This window comes from Thunnus maccoyii, chromosome 24, assembly GCF_910596095.1.
Source record: "Thunnus maccoyii chromosome 24, fThuMac1.1, whole genome shotgun sequence".
Classification (NCBI taxonomy): Eukaryota; Metazoa; Chordata; class Actinopteri; order Scombriformes; family Scombridae; genus Thunnus; species Thunnus maccoyii.
The window spans coordinates 11,283,749-11,301,260 of record NC_056556.1 but is presented as its reverse complement, the minus strand read 5'-3'; the positions used below and the strand labels follow the sequence as shown (position 1 = coordinate 11,301,260).

At 40.1% G+C, this 17,512-nt stretch overlaps 1 protein-coding gene across 3 annotated transcripts in view; it reads left to right on the top strand.

Moving 5' to 3' along the window:
• The window catches only part of LOC121892137 (fibroblast growth factor 14-like), a 53,193-nt gene that overhangs the window by 9,650 nt on the left and 26,031 nt on the right, over positions 1-17,512 (top strand). Inside the window, exon 1 of one of the 3 annotated variants that reach the window (XM_042404985.1) lies at positions 607-656. The exons of 1 other annotated variant lie outside the window; for it this stretch is intronic. Coding sequence is in view for 1 of the 2 variants with exons in the window: in XM_042404983.1 (XP_042260917.1) it covers positions 16,823-17,015 (193 nt within the window). In the remaining variant the exon portion in view is untranslated. Of the gene's footprint in view, positions 1-606; positions 657-16,352; positions 17,016-17,512 lie in introns of those variants that run through there. One more of the 3 variants, XM_042404983.1, reaches the window with a different exon arrangement.

Genomic DNA, 17,512 nt, shown 5'->3' with positions numbered 1-17,512 from the left:
ATCATAGATGTGACAGATCAGTAAACACTCAAATGAGTCATTTCTTAAAACTGTTATATGACTTGTTTTGCAAGGCAATGAAAAATGACCTATTTTGCTGTTTATGTATGAGAACTTGTTGATTCCTGATGACTCATTTGCACCAAAGGAAGACACAGAATATCGAATGAACACATAAATAAGAGGAATCTTCAGGATTGCCTCTGAGTGCGGAGGTAATAAATAAGAACATCTGCTCTTCTTAGCTTGTATTTTTTCTTTTCTGATTACTTTGGTGTATTTATAATTTTAATTTATGTTGAAAGCTGCCCTGTCAACTGCAATGCAAAAGAAACAAATAGATGCAGAGGTGAAAACTGATTGGATGATGATTTCTCACTCTGTAGGTTTTTCCTAGCACCTCTTCTTTATATCTCTGCTCTCCACTTCTTTCTTCTCCCGTTGTTCTACTTCTCACTCACACACACTTGAGCTGACTTTTATTCTTCTCTTGTCTGTGTTAACCTTTTACTTGTTGACAGCCCTGCGTGACATAATCACCGTATCTGTCCCTCTTAGTACGTGTGTGTGAGTCCGCGTCTGAGGCCGCGTTGGGGGAGTCGAGATGATTTAAGAAGTGGGTTTTTCCAAGGAGTCCGGCAGGCTGGTGTTTACAGGTGTGTGTGTGTGTGTGTTTGTGTCAGCCATGGACTTTGAGTTTATACTGAGGGTAGCAGAAAGGAGAATACGAGCTGCTTTAGGCAAAGCTGAACCAGGTAAGGTGCTCTTAACACTGGAAACACTGGAAATAGAGAGAGAGCAGGATTGTGACATGTACTGCTACTTGCTTTACCGCTAAAAAAAATCACTAAAAAGAATAAAACTATCATAATACTGACTATTTGTACAATTTTCTTTGCTATCATCATGATATAAACTCACAAAGTTTATATTTTTCGCATTATTTTAAAGGTTGCTTCAAATTCAGTCAGTTCATTAGAAATATGGCTAATGGGAAATTTATTTTAGCTACTAAAATTGACTTTTTGGAGACGTGAAGTTATTGTATTACAGCGTCCAATTATATTGTATGTTAAAATAAAGTCATTCATGCATCCTTTAGCTTCTCTGTAAACTTTCGCTATGGTATTGCTATGAAATTCAGTCGCAGAAAACCTTAAAAAACCTCTCAGTTTCAGAGATTTCTGTTACAACAAGCATCCTTTTGTGTGAGCGCTTTGTAGGACAAAAGCGTCCGTGATGTCTCTGAAGTCCAAAAATGCCACACATTTAACTGATTAAACTAAAATCATTAATTAAAATAATCCAGACAGGGTTTAGGGTGATGTAATACAGGGGCATTTGGAGGCTTTTTAGTGTCAGTTCATGATTACCCTGAGTGCCTCATTGATTTTGAACTGAGACAGTGAGTATACACACACACAGACACACACACACACACACTCTATATAAATTGACGTGTCCTATGACGTGTAGTAGTCGATAAGTCGGGCGTCACTCTCTAGTGTCTGTCTGGAGGACCCTGTATTATATAGCTGTTGATGATATATGTCTGTGTGTGTGTTTGCGTCTTTGATTTTGTTGTCATGTGAGTCAAATTTTCATAAATTGTATGTTGCATTCAGTCAGTTTTAAAGTAACTTCAGTCAAAAATGATTGTGGAGATGTTTGGCTGTACTCTATGTGAACATTTTTCATCCAATAATTTTTGTAAATCATCCACACATAAATGATTAGACTTGTATGAGGTGGCTAACACCTCCAGGAATGCAAATTCTGTCCCACATGGGTCACTGTGGGCGATTATTCACTGGGCAAAGAGGCTGTTTTTAATCAGAAAACAGCAGAATATGCAGCCACAGTGGAGCATTTTGACCAACACACACCACCAACTATTAAAGGATAAACTAGGAGATTCATTGATATTTAAAGGATAAAGCTGGTGTTACTCTATATTATTCATATTGTCAACAAAGACCAAAACCAGTAATGCATTTTCGGCCTCTCAGTACTTTCTGACTCCTGGCTTCCCACTCAATCCCAAGCTCACAGGTTTCTACTGAAGATATACAAAATATATCATTTAATTTAACAAAGAAATTCTAAGTAAAATCTTTAAACAGCTGGGCACTGTAGTTTTTGGCATCTATTACTCTAACAGGAGTGAATATAGTGCATTTCTTAGGGACTATTTTCAGTGGAGTAATACACATTTGGTGCTCTTAAGAGTGTTTCCGGCAGCAGAACGGTGTGTGGCGTTGAGTCAAAATAAACTACAGTGTGTGTTCATGGTAATGAAGGAACGTGTCACCTGGTGCAACGGTGTGGTTCATTTGTTTATAATTTTTGACAACAATGGAGCTCTATGGCAGAGAGGAATAAACTATCTCAGGCTTTAGATACACAGACAATACTTGCTAGAAGGATTGTTGGTTTTGGCCTTTTCATGGGATTTGCCGAGAATAAGAAAAAATACAGAATATCACCAGACTTATCCGTGTTTATTTGCCCACATGCAATGCAAATATCATTTTTCATTATTCATAAAAGCAAGTTAATCTTTTTTTACCTGTTTCGGCGCATTTTGACAAATCCTCTTGAAAAAAAATCCTACATCACATCACGATTTAACTCTAAAACCACTGTAAAAAAACAAAATATATTCGTGAGCTGCACTGAAGTTGAAGCAATCAGCTGCTGGGAAACAAGAATCTAGAAGGCTTCACCCCTGATAAAAATGCTTTTAATATTGTGTTTTGATAGCAAACACCAGTAATTAATGCTGGCTGATAAAATGTCTCTTATGCAATGAGACGAGTGGGAGCAATTTCATGCTTGTTTGGACAATTTTGAAGAAATTCTAATGCATGTTAACTCTAATGCACGGTAACTCTCAAGGACCTTAGAGAGCCTCTGCTCTCTAAAGCCCTAAATAATGGACACAGACATAAAATGGCCATACTATCAGTATTTGCACAGCACTTATTCACTGCAGAGTGTTGTATTTGTTTGTGTATCCCCTCTCAAATCGCCCTTGTACCTGTGAAAAGTGTTGCTCTTAGATCTGTATTATGGCAAGAGTTTGGATTAGATTGTAGCCTCGCAGGCTGAATGAAAACCTAATACACCGTGTTGCTGAACTATTCACATTTTCACTGGGAAGGATTGCTGTACACACATTGCACATATTTGTATACAAGCTTCCTTTAATGCAGCACTGTGGAGAAAACAGATTAGTCAGAGGTCTCTTTGGCATTACTGTCAGCGTCAGAAATGTGTTTTTCGCCATCTAGAGCAGAAACTAGTGTTATTATAAGCATTTTAGATTCATATTCTGCCTCTTGTCATGTCATTCTATTACCTAATCTATCTAAAATGTAACTGGAATTGTTGCAAAGAGAAGGACAAGGGGATCAGGTTTGCTGTGTATAATCCGATTTTGATTAATTTGGGTTAATGAAGCTGGTTATTTCTCTTTTTTTCCCCCCAGAAGATTATAACAATGCAAAGACCCTTTTCCAAAAATCCACCACCTGGCCATTTCTCCTCGATCCATCTGTGAACTTTTTCTCTGCAGAGAGGTGTGGGGAATAGCAAGTTTTTTCACAACACAGTAGCTGAAACTAAGATTTTTATTACTGCCTGGAAATGCTGCTGAGAAAAATAAGCTTAAAGTTCCAAGACTGTGGGTGGCACCGAAAACATTCTCCTTTGTTGAGTCTTGAATGCTTGACAAAGTTTTATCTCTTGTCACATTATCTACCTACGCTCTTTGTTCCCGTTATTCAAGACTAATTTTATGTCTGATTCAGTCAGACGTGCACACAGGGGCGCTTGAAGCGCTGCACTAAAAAAGGAAAAATAATGAATCTGTCATCAACAACAGGCTCTAATCTCCTTCTCTTGGAAAATATGGAGCAGATAGTTGGCATGTTGTCTCTGTTTTTTAATGCCGTAACTAGCAAAACAAAACACAATATTTCAGTCTGACATGCTGAAGATTAAGGGGATCAAAACCAGTGCTGTCAACATAATCAAACAATGGCCCACCTCAGACGTGACTGGCTCATTACAGAGAGACCAGCAGGTTACAGTGATGTCAACATCTCAGAGGCATGAGAATAAAATCACTGTCATGACTCATTAAAGGACCAGTACACTGAAAAGTACTGTTAGCAGTGGCGCACTGGGGCTGGGAGTTAAATCATTCAATCCCACTCTGGCTGTGAGTGTTTTCTGACAGATCAGTGCAGTGCACACACACACACACACATGCACACACACACAAACACACACAGAGCAAAACACACATATCAACCAGAGAGAGAGAGAGAGAGAGTAAATTAATTAGTATTGACAGATCCATTAGATTTGTCTGTCACTGGTCCAGTCTACACATTGTGTACAGTACTATCCCTGCTCTGCTTTGTACTGAAGTGTGCCACACTTAACTGCACTGTACAGTAATGGTACAACTCAGAGAGCTTAACTTAGGCTAAAAATGAGGGTGTATAATATCAGCAATGAAAGCAATGCATGGATGTGTGAGAGATATTCCTGTAAATGATTGAGAGGTGGATGTCAGCTGAAGGAAGAGAGAATGAGTGAGCTCATGATCCAGCCTATATGGCATCGCAGGTTATATTCACATTACCGTGTCTTCAATTATGTCTTAGATAATAGCTTTGAGCTCTTACTGTGTATTAGTCAAGGGCAGGCACCAACCATACCTGAGTAAGAAGTCTTCAGTTTCCTCCTGTAGTCTGAAGACAGGCAGGTTACTGTAGGTTAATTGGCAAGTCAGGTGAATAATGTTTGTCTATATTGAGCCCCTAATCATACAGTTGCTGTTTTGTGCCTGCCTGGTTGGTTTACTCTGCACTTACATTGAAGGATTGGTTCGCAGTTTTTCAAGTCAGGTGCCTAAATGAACATTGACATATGTTTTTCTTGCTGTAATCATTCCTCCTGTTCATACTGACTCATAATGAGTTCCTGACTACCTGATGGATGTAAGACCGATATTCACTCTCCTATTTAGCTCCCGTCTGGTCTCACAACAACTCATCTTTGTCCGTGTGCAGTTTGGTGATGGGATGGTAGCTTACAGGAAGTTTGTCAGAGCTTCTCACATCAAACATAGTCATTTGATTCCTTCTTAATGTAAAAAATAGTCATTAGAGCAGCTTTAAGTATAATGCAACAGACACCAGTTGCTTATAAAAATACAGTGAGGGCACATGCTCTCCTAGTGATAATTGAATCCAGATGAGAGCTGCAGCTATCAAATCCAGTCATGATGCTCGCGCTGTAGGTGAAGTGGAGGGGATACGTGTGGATAATAGAGTGGAGATGAAGTGCTATCACTGCAGTCTGCTCGAGTGACTGCGCCGCACGATCTGTTTAAAGAGAGATTCTATCGACCGGTTCAATTAAGTTTATTTGTCACGTGTAATCATACGTATAAGGGACAATCACAGTGAAATCAATTTGTGCCGTTTCCATATCAGACAGTGGCGTTTCCCCCCGTCAGGATGCTCTCAATGGTGCAGGAGTAGAAATTCCTCAGTTTTTGAGGGGATACCCGGAGTTTCCTCAAGTGTCTGAGGTGAAACAGTCTCTGTCTCGCCTTTCTCACCACTGAGTCAGTATGCAGCGCCCTGGTCAGGCCCTCAGTGATGTAGACACCAAGATAAGCTGTCCTCCCTCTTCACCGAGGACCTGTTGATATTAAAGTGGGATTTAGAGATGTCTAGATTTAGAGGGGATGAGAAAACATGATATATTGTGCTTGTAATATACAGTTTAATGTGAATAATAGCCTAGATTTATAACAAGTTATTACTTACCTTATAAAGGCACTGTAAACCCTCATTTTAAACGTTTCTAAAAACACAGAACCAAATGAGGATGGTGTCTGACTCCATAGAAGCTGTTAGCTCTGCGTCAGACTGTGCCATTTTTATACATTTTCCTCCACTTAATTTTCACATTACATAAACATATTTTTCAAGCCCCTTACCACCTCCACCAAGCTTTGACTTTCAGCACCTCCTTAACTCTTGCTTGAAGGAGTTCTCCGTTCAGTCTCTGTAGTTATCTCTCCCCTATCCCCATAGTTCCACCACCCTCTCCCCCTCCCCTCATCCTCTGTGGTTCTTACTTTTTGGGGAAAGATCTGGAGCGCTTATATAACCGCTCTGATGCAGAAGTCTTCCATTTTCAACCGTAACCATTTTGTGTGGATCATTTTCACTGACGACTCGAGACTCCTATTTTTACTGTACCTTCTCTAGAAGTTGCCTTTGACCTCTGACCTCTCTGGGAAAAGGGAAAAACATCAGGAAATGACTCAAAACAACATCCTAAAAGTACTGATTTTTAGAATAGCTGTAAGAATACGTCCTGGAATTTGACTGTATTTGCTGAATCATACAATATGTGTACCGTATATCTGTATTAAATATACAGTATATCTCACATATCATGTAAACATCATTAATTTTCTCACCGCATGTCAGATCAACACTACCATTAAATTTTGTGCAGATAAACTTATGGCCCCCTGACTTTTCCACACTTTTTAAAAACTTTATCCATTGAAGTATTTCAAAATATACTTGATGCATTGGCACAACATTTTTTATAGATAGTAATGGTTCTCAGACAATGAATCTTACTGACTTGATGATCTCTGCAAGAGGTAAAATTCACGAATGACTGTCACGAAAATGGTCTCCTCTCTCAGGTTCATACATGAGTCGAAAGTATGATGTTTTTTTTCATTAGTTAATCGTGTCATAAGACATCAAATGATCCCATGCAGCTTCTACTTAGCAAATTTGGTGAAACGGGCCCCTGGATAGCAATAAAGGATGCTGAGAGTCAGTTTTTTCCTTAAGTTATACTCTGACCTCATACATTTTTAGCTAATTCCCCTGAATAACATACATGAACATAAATCTTACTTAAATCAACAACATGAAACACCACATAAGGAGGAGGTTGAGGTGGTGGAGGGATCTGCGGCAGCAAAATGGCATTGGCATGAGCATAATCAAAGTACCTTTAAACCTGCATTAATATGATTGAATGTAGCCACAAAGCAGTAAATGAGCAGAGCACTTGACTATGCTTCATTTTTGTACAATTACTTTCCTAGTAATAGCGAACGCAGCGTTTTGCATGTTGCTTCACATTAGCAGTTGGCGTTCTCTGCATATGAGCTGCTGCTTTAACTGGCAGCCATAATGAATTAAGTTAGAGCTGACTGGTCGATTTAAGACCGGTCCAGTGTCTACAGTCTTTTTTTCTTTTTTTTTTTTTTTACAGTCGGGAACTCTGGGGAAATGGCGTGACTAACACGAATTGACTTTCACTGTTATTACTTCACACTTCAAAGTACCAACAACACCAGAAATATTAGAACAGCACTTCCTGGGAGTGTCCCCTCAAAATGTCCCTGAAGCTGAAACAGGCAGCTTTTAAAAGGGAGATCAATATCAATATGTGAGGTGTTTAGAGGACCGCGGTCCATGAAGACCTCTATAATTGACATCCAAGTCCTGTTGTTGTGAAGAGTCGGTAGTACTTAACCTCAGGATCAAGACCCATGTGATATACAGATGGGTCCCAGGAGACTTTTTATCTGCTTGAATCTTCTTTTATGTTCACTAAAACTGAATATAAAAGTATAACAAACTGACATGACAACCTCCATGACTGTATGGTATCCAAATATGAATTTAGACACATAAAATTAGTGTGATGGCCACAAGTAACAACAATATATTTATTCTTCAGTAGGAAATAAGAGCGGAGATTAATCTTTGCTGCTTTGTTTACATGTTGCTCAGGGAAATACATTTTTATATTTTCAAAATTAGTATCTATTGACTTTAAAATCCAGAAATCTTGGCACCTGAGGCTCAGACACACCCGTGCATTCCTTGGCTAATTTACAAAAACTGAACAGATTGATTTCAGCCCCAAACATCAACTAACATTTGCAACTCTGTGGAATAAATCCTGTAGTGTGTGAGAGGGTGTCACAATCCAATGAGAACTGGGGTCTCTGTGAGCTTGGGGGGGAAGTGTTTTAATGGGTAAAACAAGCCACTTGTTGCATTTTATGGCAACTAAAGTAAGTGAGCATAGGTTAAACATGCCACAACTTAAGTCCTTTATGTTAAAACCTTACTGTCATAACCCCATTTTCCCCCGTTTGAAGTATATTTGTGATAACTTAAAGTTTACTTAACAACCACTGCAGTGTGGAGGAAAAAACAACAGGAACTCAAAGGCAACGTATGTTTTACTGTGATACACATATATCCCTGTGAGTTATCCCGACACCCAGTAGATGTAAAGTTGTTTCTCTGGTCTTTGTGCTGCGAGTGAGAGAGGCGTCGAAAAGAAAAGGGGAATAGAGAGGAATAGGTATAACGGGGAGAAAGAGGGGAGGGGGATTCGAGACACTGAAAAACAGCAGACAGAGATAGAAGAAAAGAGAGAGAGGGGGAGTGAATGAATAATTTAGTCCCTCCATTCCCTCTCTTCTCCTCCCCGCTGAGTTGGAGATGTTACAAAGATAGATGAGGAGAGAAGAGGAGAGGAGAGCAGGAGAGGAGAGGAGTGTTTGTGTGTGTGCGTAGAGCAAAAAAGAGACACGCAGTGCGATGAATGTAATTGATGCCAGATGTGTGTGTATGTGTGTGTGTGTGTGTGTGTGTGTGTGTGTGTGTGTGTGTGTGTGTGTGTGTGCGTGTGTGTTATCCTCTCAGCATTCAGCAGGTGTTCTCTCCCTGCGTTCGGAGACCCACCTGCGTCACTAATCACTCGTTACCTAGGTAACAGTGGACTTCCCCGCGTCTGTGTGTGTGTGTGTGTGTGTGTATGGGGGCGGGTGTCTGAGCGTGAATTATGAGTCATCCTGCTCAGTTCAGAGTGGCTATCCTCACACTCCTGTCTGGGGAACACCCACCCACATCTGTTACCTCCCCGTCCTCCTATTGCTCCATCTCTCGTCTGTCTTCATCGTCAACTCGTTCCCGACTCTTTTCTCATCTTCTGCCGCAAATTATAAGTATTTATATCTGTGATTAATTTTATCTTAATACATGAATGTAATGTTTACCTGTTGCTTTCTCTTCGTTTTGCTGAGAGAGAGAGAGCACAGTAATTAGCATGAGCAGCACAGCCATCATGACTGGCCAGACAAAGATAAGAGCGCCACCTACAGAGCTTCTGTTTGTTCGACACATTTTGGTGAAGCACTACAAGTCCAACACTATAGAGACGGTAGAGACGGAGCCTAATTCTCATCAGATGAATCTTCTATTTAAAGGAATAGTTCAACATTTTGGGAAATACACTTACTCTCGTTAAAAGTTAGAAGAGAACATGGAGATCAGGCTCGTGTCTGTGTGTGTTTAAGGAATAGTTTGTGTTAGTTTGTGTGTGTTAAATATGAAGCTTCATCCAGCAGTAGATTAGCTTAGCATGAATACTGGACACAGGGGGAAACAGCTTTCCTGGCTCTGCCCAAAGTTCAAAAATATGTCGAGCATCAACTTTAAAGCTCACACAAACAGAAAGCCAACAGTTTATCTATCTGTCCAGCACTTTTGTACAGCATCTTTGGATATAGAACACAGGTTTTAATATAGTTCTCTGTACATATGCATGAAAGTGCAACACCTGACAACCTGACTGTGATGACAGGACTCCAGGAAGTTCAGCCTCTAGTTCACAGCTGTTGTACATTAAACAAACAAGATACAACACGTTCATTAGTCAACTTTAGAGGTGTTGATTGGTTGGGACAGCTGTTTCCTCCTGCCCTGTTTTAATTCAAACCTAGGCTCAACAAGTTCTGACTCCAGCTCCGGACTACATGCACAGACATGAAGTTAATATCAATTTTCTCCCGTCGCTCTCAGAGAGAAATCAAATAAGCATCTTTCCCCAAAATGTTGAACCATCCTTTAAAGGGAAGATTTACTTGGTTGTAGATATTTTCAACAAGAAATAGAACTTTCCATTTCCACAATAAAAACTGTAAGATTCAACTTATCAGGTATGGTAACGTTATAAATTTGAAATCAAGTAATTATATGCTGTGTTGCTAGAAGTACGTGGACAACCAAATTATACTCACATGTGATTGCTGAACATCTCATTCCAAATCATAGGCACTGCTGCGGGGATTTACTCAAATTCAGCTACAAGAGCATCAGCGGAGAAGCCTCAGTCAAGTTCTTTCATACTGAACATGGAAAAATAAAACTATGATCATAAGTATGTGGACAAAAACAACACTTTTTGTTTCACATAAGGCAACAAATGAACACTTATAAGAACAAATATTAAAACTTGTAGATAAATAAAAGTCACATTCATCCTGCTACCCCCAACATGTTCATTACTTCTTTTAAGGTAGTCGAGGAGTTTCTGTGATTTGATTTTGACACTGTACAATAACCATTTTTAATAATCCATACTGCACTATCTTCTTAGTGTTTAAGAAAATATCAGAGGCAGTCTTGCTGTCCTCATGTTGATGCTACTGTTTTTGGCTGGTTCAGTGAGTTTATTCACATTAATTTGCTTTTTAAAGTGATGCTCGGGACTAATAAACAACTTAAAGTCTGAAGCAGCCGCTAGAGTCTGTAGACACCAATAACAATCAACATACTCAGCAACCACCTCTCTGTGTGCCCGATGACATATGGTTTGATACCCTTTTTAACTCGAATGCTGCTTCACTATTGGCCTAATGCCACTACAGAGGGGCGCTTTATCGAAGCCTAACACCCACATTTGAACGAGGTGCCCCTTTTATCATCTTCTCCCCTGCTCCATAGAGTATGTGCACATCACAGTTTGCTATTCTTAGAGCCTTACCAGCAATAGGGCATAAAGTTTGTACAGAGAATACTAGAGAAAAGGGCACAGGGTCATTATGAAGTCAGGAAGGTTCTTTGTGAATATTTCAGGGTTGTCAACAAAATGATTAAGAATAATCTTCTGTAATAACCATAAAATTTCATGCCAAGTCTGGTCAGGAGTTGTCAAGATATAGTATGTTTCTCTTAAGTGTTGAAAATCAGTTTTTATATTGCTGCATTCTCCTATTTTATTATGCTGTCATTTACCTTGCAGCTGCTCCCCACTGACTTTAATGTAAAACAGATCTGTGCAACAGATTCTTTATATGATTATGGAGAAGTTTACCCCTCATCTTAGTGTCTTAGTAGCAACCAACTGAGACTATCAAGTTGGAGATAACAGCACTGAGATCTAAATGTCTGAAAAACATCTGTCTTGCCAGGTGCTTGATTGTTAATTTGTAGAACAATAGTGTAATTGCATATGAAACAGGATGTTTTTCACATAAGTTGCTCCGAAACATAATATATCTCAGGCATAATTGAACAAAGCAGCTCAGTGACAGTCGAGCAGCCACCAGAGGCCCCCAGATGAGCATTATTAAGCTTCAAGCTATTGTAATTGCAACAAACTTATAAATAAATCACATTACAAAACTAGACGGCATGAAATCTCCATGAAATACTGAATACAAATAAAATAAAATACAAATTCCAAGAAAACAAAATGAACTTTTGATTGAGCTTTTATGTACAAAAAGAGCAGAAATGTGTTTAATGTCAGCAAGAATCCTGGAACCGCATAAAAAGAAGGAAAGGCTGTAAATAAATAGAAGTGTGAGATAAAAGAAGAGGGATTGAGGAAAAAGAGGAGGGGAGTGCTGTTCCCTTTTAGTGCCTGTAGAGAGCGCTGCTGCCTCTGCGCAGACCCAGAAGACCCAGACGTGCAGAAAAGGCAAAGCTTCAAACAGAATGGAAAATAATAGGAGTGTGTGTGTGTGTGTGTGTGTGTGTGTGTGTGTGTGTGTGTGTGTGTGTTCTCTCAGGAGGGAGCCTGAATGGCCAATAATAGTCATTTTCTTTTTCATTTATGCCCAATATTGCATATTTTGTTCTCTTGCATGATTTGCGTGTGTGATTATCTCTGTGTGAATGTGTGCATGAAGCAGAAAGATTCGGGATGGGTGGTTTCAGGGGTATGAATGGTGGAATAAATGGATGGAGGAAGGACGGGGTGCAAAGAATTTTCCTTTTGAAGTATGAGAGCTGTGTCCTGCCTTCCTCCGATGTTATAAAAAGCAGTAGAAAGGATGAATTTTAATGTAAATGTAGCTTTGATTTATTCATAACTCCTTCACTTGGACTGACCTGGATAAAATACACACTAGTACACACAGACACACATACATACACACACACACATCTTTCTCTCTTTTTCTTGCTGTCCGGGAGATGAAGCAAGAGTGAATCAGTAGTACTTTCTATATTTAAATTGTAGTGTGTCAGCAACATCAAGAACAAAAGAAGGAAAGTCTGGGACCCTGTCAGAAATTCTGGGTTTACCTGCAGAAATGGGGGGAAAAAAATATGAAAATCCAAGATGACAGTCTGCTGCTGTTGTTTTGTCTTTATGAGTCTTTGATTTGAAGCCAGAATGGGACCAAGCAAAGAAAAATATATGAATAAGAAAGTCATAAAAACATAATGACACTGACATATTTTCCATTTTCAAAGACAAAAATCTGATAAACTTGAAGCTCTTACCTGTGTTCAGAACCACATTTGGTTATTATAGTGTTTATATGAGTCCCTGATTATTATGTACCAAACACAATGAAGCACTACTGTGTCACTGATGCATCACCACTGTTAATAATGTTATCAGTGTACTACTGTTGGGCTCATGCGCTTAGACACACTCTGGCGCCACCAAGTGGGCATGAGGATAATATGTGTGTGTGTGTGTGTGTGTGTGTGTGTCTGTGTGTGTTCATTTGCAGCACACACACACACAAACACAGACCAATGCTGTTTGCTGTCCATGGTGCTGAAAATATTTTGGTTCAAGTGTTCCGACCTGCACCTGACGTCACGAAGCCTCAAAGCGACATCCGATTATTTTTTAATCACATATGCTTCACCGGTTGCCCTCAAGTCCTTTTTGGATCCACACAACATAGAAAAAAATTACTTAAGCATGAATCCCTCTTTCTTTTCATTCTTCTCATTTATCCGGAATACTTTTAAAACCAAGAATTTTCATAAAAGTAAAAAAACACAGGCTACAAATACTTATAATACATATATTTAACTGCTTTTTTTTTATTGTGACACTTTTATTTTTATTGTTATTATTTTTGTAATAATAGCAACAGTCTATATTGGAAACAAAAGGTTTCATTCCCTCGGGACAGTGATTGAGATCAGCATATTAAATGACAATCAACCTATTAGACTGTGAGATATCTTATATGCAAAGCTGACATTTGGGACTGACAGTGATGGGAATGATCCATCCCTTTGGGAGCATGAATATGATAAGTACATTTAATGGCAACCTGCCTATGAAACACGAGTCATACCTTGTTGTCGGTGCTAAAGGAAAGGTCACCGAAAACATTAGTGCGAATCCTTACAGGAATAATGAATATCTACAGCAAATATGATAGAATTATGTCCACATATATCATCATATCACCAAAGTGTTGGAATAAATGATTGACATTGCAATCCTTAGTTAGCAGGACACAAAAACTAAGAGTTCATGAATAATAACAATAGGATATTTCTTACAAAGTCAATAACATTGCTTTCAAAATATCTCTTGAGAATTGTAATTTTCCCGGCTGATAAGTTTGTTGATCCCTGACATGATGGAGGTTCCACCTTGCCGTCAAAAAAACCCCAACACAGCCAAACTATATTCATCGTAAAGACGGGATAGATTGGAAAAGGTTTTGAGATTTTCTTTGTAATCAGTTTTCCTAGAAGACAGGAAAAATGTCATTTTAGTGCTCTTTGTGTGCAGCTGGGTCCCAGCTCGGCTCTCTATTCAGCAGCTGAAGAGATGGTTGACCTACATGCTGTACTGGAACGACCAATTCATGCTCACGTGTGAGATACTGTATCGGCAAAACTTGAACCAGTACATGTGCATGTAATAGAATGTATGGTATAGTCCGAATCTGATCCTTACAGTGCACTTAATGTATTAACATGACTGGTTGTACTCACCTGTTACAGCCCCACATGACGGAGGAAATGTGAGCTTACTGTAGTCCAGTCCTGTAGTATAAGCTTACAGCTGGAAACCAGTTTTAAAGCTATAAGCACGTGTACAGTAGACAAACCAGACATGTGAGGCAGCCCTCCACTTTATCAGCCCGTCAATCTAGCCCACCTCCTGCATTTTTAAACCGTTCATTCAGACGAGCTGTCATGAGCTGAATACAGACAGTATGTGTGGGATGAAGTAATGAGGGGAGCAGGTTTCATTGTTTAGCCTGCGCTGCCTTCTTCATCATGTAATTTACATTCTTTACTTGCCCGAATCTGAAATGAAATATGAAAGAGATGAAATATGTTTTAAATAAATTGAGTTTCACACTTTTTTTTTTTACTCAATTCTGCTATTTGTTATCTTTTCCAAAAGGTGAAGAAATAATGTTGAAGGCAGTCTAGTCTAGTTTGGATTATTACATTAAGTATGATGTGGAAACATGTGCACATACACTAAGAATGGACTTTTCATTGAAGAAGAAGACATCTTGTGTCCAGCAGTTGATCTTTTGAAATAAAAATACTTGCTCATAAATTCTGGATTTTCCAATGAGGGAGAAGGAGTGGATGTAATTTTAAGAATTCTTTAAAAAAAAAAACCATATCAGACACAAATTATAATTCAAAGCAGAGTATTAATCTTAAAACATGTCCGGAGGGGATCTTTAAGTGAATACTGAGACTGACAAATACTAAAATCACCTTAAAAACCAACATTTTCAGAAAAACATACAGATGACATGACTTCAGTGTTCTCAGAGGCAGCTGCAGCCCTGGTTGACTGATTCTAGGCAAAAAATAATTATAATATCCTTAAATCTGATGGAAACATACACAATTACGCAGTTCAAGAATAATGGAAATGTTATATGAAAAGGCCACCAAAGCCTCTGGAAACTCCGGCCTAAGGGAAGGGATGCCCTCTATTCTATTCTATTCTATTCTATTCTATTCTATTCTATTCTGTATTGCCCCTCATACACCCCTACACTGGCCCATAATGAGGATGACAAGTTGTTTTTGAGAGCGCGTGTGTGACTGCTCGCTCGGCGCGTGGCTCCAGCGGCGGTGTGGCTCGCGCTCTCCAACGTCAAACCAGCCAGAACGACAGCCACGAGGACATCCGGTCGTTCCTTTCAAAATAACACACACAAAAAAAATACACTAGATATCACTGACAGTGTATCCTTTGAAGCAGATTTCTAAGAGAGAAATTGCAGCTACATTTCCACTCCTTTAATCTAATGTCCCCTGTACGAGTTTTGTCAGTATGAAATATAGCTTTAAGCCAACGCAGGGTTTCAAAAAGCACAAACACCTTTGAAGAACTTTCACAGTCAGGCCTGCAGCCTGTAAAAGCAAACTAAAGGTCAAGTGTCAATAAGAGCAGGGACATTACAAAAGACGACTAAATGAGTCACAGCAAAAGGCCATTCAGAAGAATATGTGATACTGGAGGAGAAATGTATGCAGCAGTCAGTGTTCATAACATTTAAAAGCAAATATAAGACATAAAGATGAAATAGCTAATATAATTAAAACAACGGGAATGTGTCCTATCAATAGTCATCCAGAGATGAACCTATTAGTTGTGATTTTATTTAATGGAAATTGACCCAGTTGATGGCAACAACAGGTAGCAAAATGTCTAGAACAGTGGTTCTCAAACCTTTTCACGTTAAGGACCCCTAATCAAGGACCCCCATTAGATAGGGTTTTGTCCCATGCAGGGTCCCCCATCTGATAAGATTTTTTCATTTAGATGTTTTATTACAGAAAGTGTCTGAAACCCAAGACCAAAATAGTCACACATTCTGTCATTGTGCTACTTATATATGGAATTATAGTGAAAATAAATGATTCCCCTTTTTGCTAGAGACCCCCTGGAACCCTCTCAAGGACTCCTGGGGCTCCCCAAACCCCACTTTGAGAACCACTGGTCTAGAAGAATAAAAGAGGAATATTAGGCTAAAAGATTAGTAATACAATAAACACCATACTGAAAAAGTAAAAACATGTTTAGTAATGTCAGCCATTAATATATAGCTAGGCTACTATAGTCTAATCCATCTGAAAGACACACAAATCCTGTTAAGCTTTCACTTTGAAAACCAAACCGCCCATTTTCCGGTGCTGCTCTGGGTGACTGCCGCTGGTTTCACACATCTGGATCCGCGCTTCCATCAGCGGAACACAAAACGGACAGAGGAGAGAGGACAGAATTGCTTTATTATTGCATTATTCTCCCTTTTCAGAGGTTTTGTGTTTGGTCTCGCCTGTTGACCATGGGAAGACAAACTGACAAACGGGGTCCGGTAAAATCGGTTGGAGGAGCCGTTCAGTGACAGCTGCTGTTATCTGACTGACAGACAGACCGGTGAAACGTGACGGACAGGTAAACCGCTGTGCGTTTCTAATCAATGGCCTGGGGAATAACGGCAACAGAAAATATGCTGTAAGGTGAAGTGGTGTGTTTATTCTGGACTTTACCGCGTTGTGGCTGAAGTATGGGGCCGTTATAGCCGGTAAAGCGGAGACTGGAGGTTTGTGTCTGGTTTTGTCTGCGCTCCGTCCCCTCCGGTGGACACAACTGAAGAGACTGGAGACACGGACGGAGACAGGGCTGGTTTTGTGTCGGCTGTTTCGGCAGAGACATGGCAGCGGCCATCGCCAGCGGTTTGATCCGGCAGAAGCGACAGGCGAGAGAGCAACACGCCCACCGACCGACTGCTCACCGGCGGCGGAAGAGCCCCGGTAAGAAGCAGGGGCTGTGCAACGGGAACCTGGTCGACATCTTCTCCAAAGTCCGGATATTTGGCTTGAAGAAGAGGAGGCTACGGAGACAAGGTGTGGGGAAAGGAGGGGGGGGGGGCGACATGCATGCACATGCACAGACAGTCGCACGCACGCAAATATATTGATATGCATTATGTGCGCGCTTCCACAAACATACAGAAACGCACGCTCTCACGCACGCATATACATTTTTACGCGCGACAACATTCATACACAAGCACCTTCATCACACGTGAACGCCTGGGCCGATGCACACATGTACACTCGCGCGCGCGCTCATACACGCGCACACACCCCAATCATGCATAAACACAGACTGACAGACTCGCCCCTCTCTCTGTCTCTCTCTCTCTCTCTCTCTCTCTCTCTCTCTCTCTCTCTCTCCTCTGTGGTAACACACTCACTCACACACACACACTCACACTCACACTCACACACACACACACGCACGCACACTGTCATGTCTTGTAGTGCCCTATGGTTCAGTAGTTTCCAGGTACATCCATTATTGAAGCCACAGATTAGTCTGTCTAGTCTCTCTCTCTCTT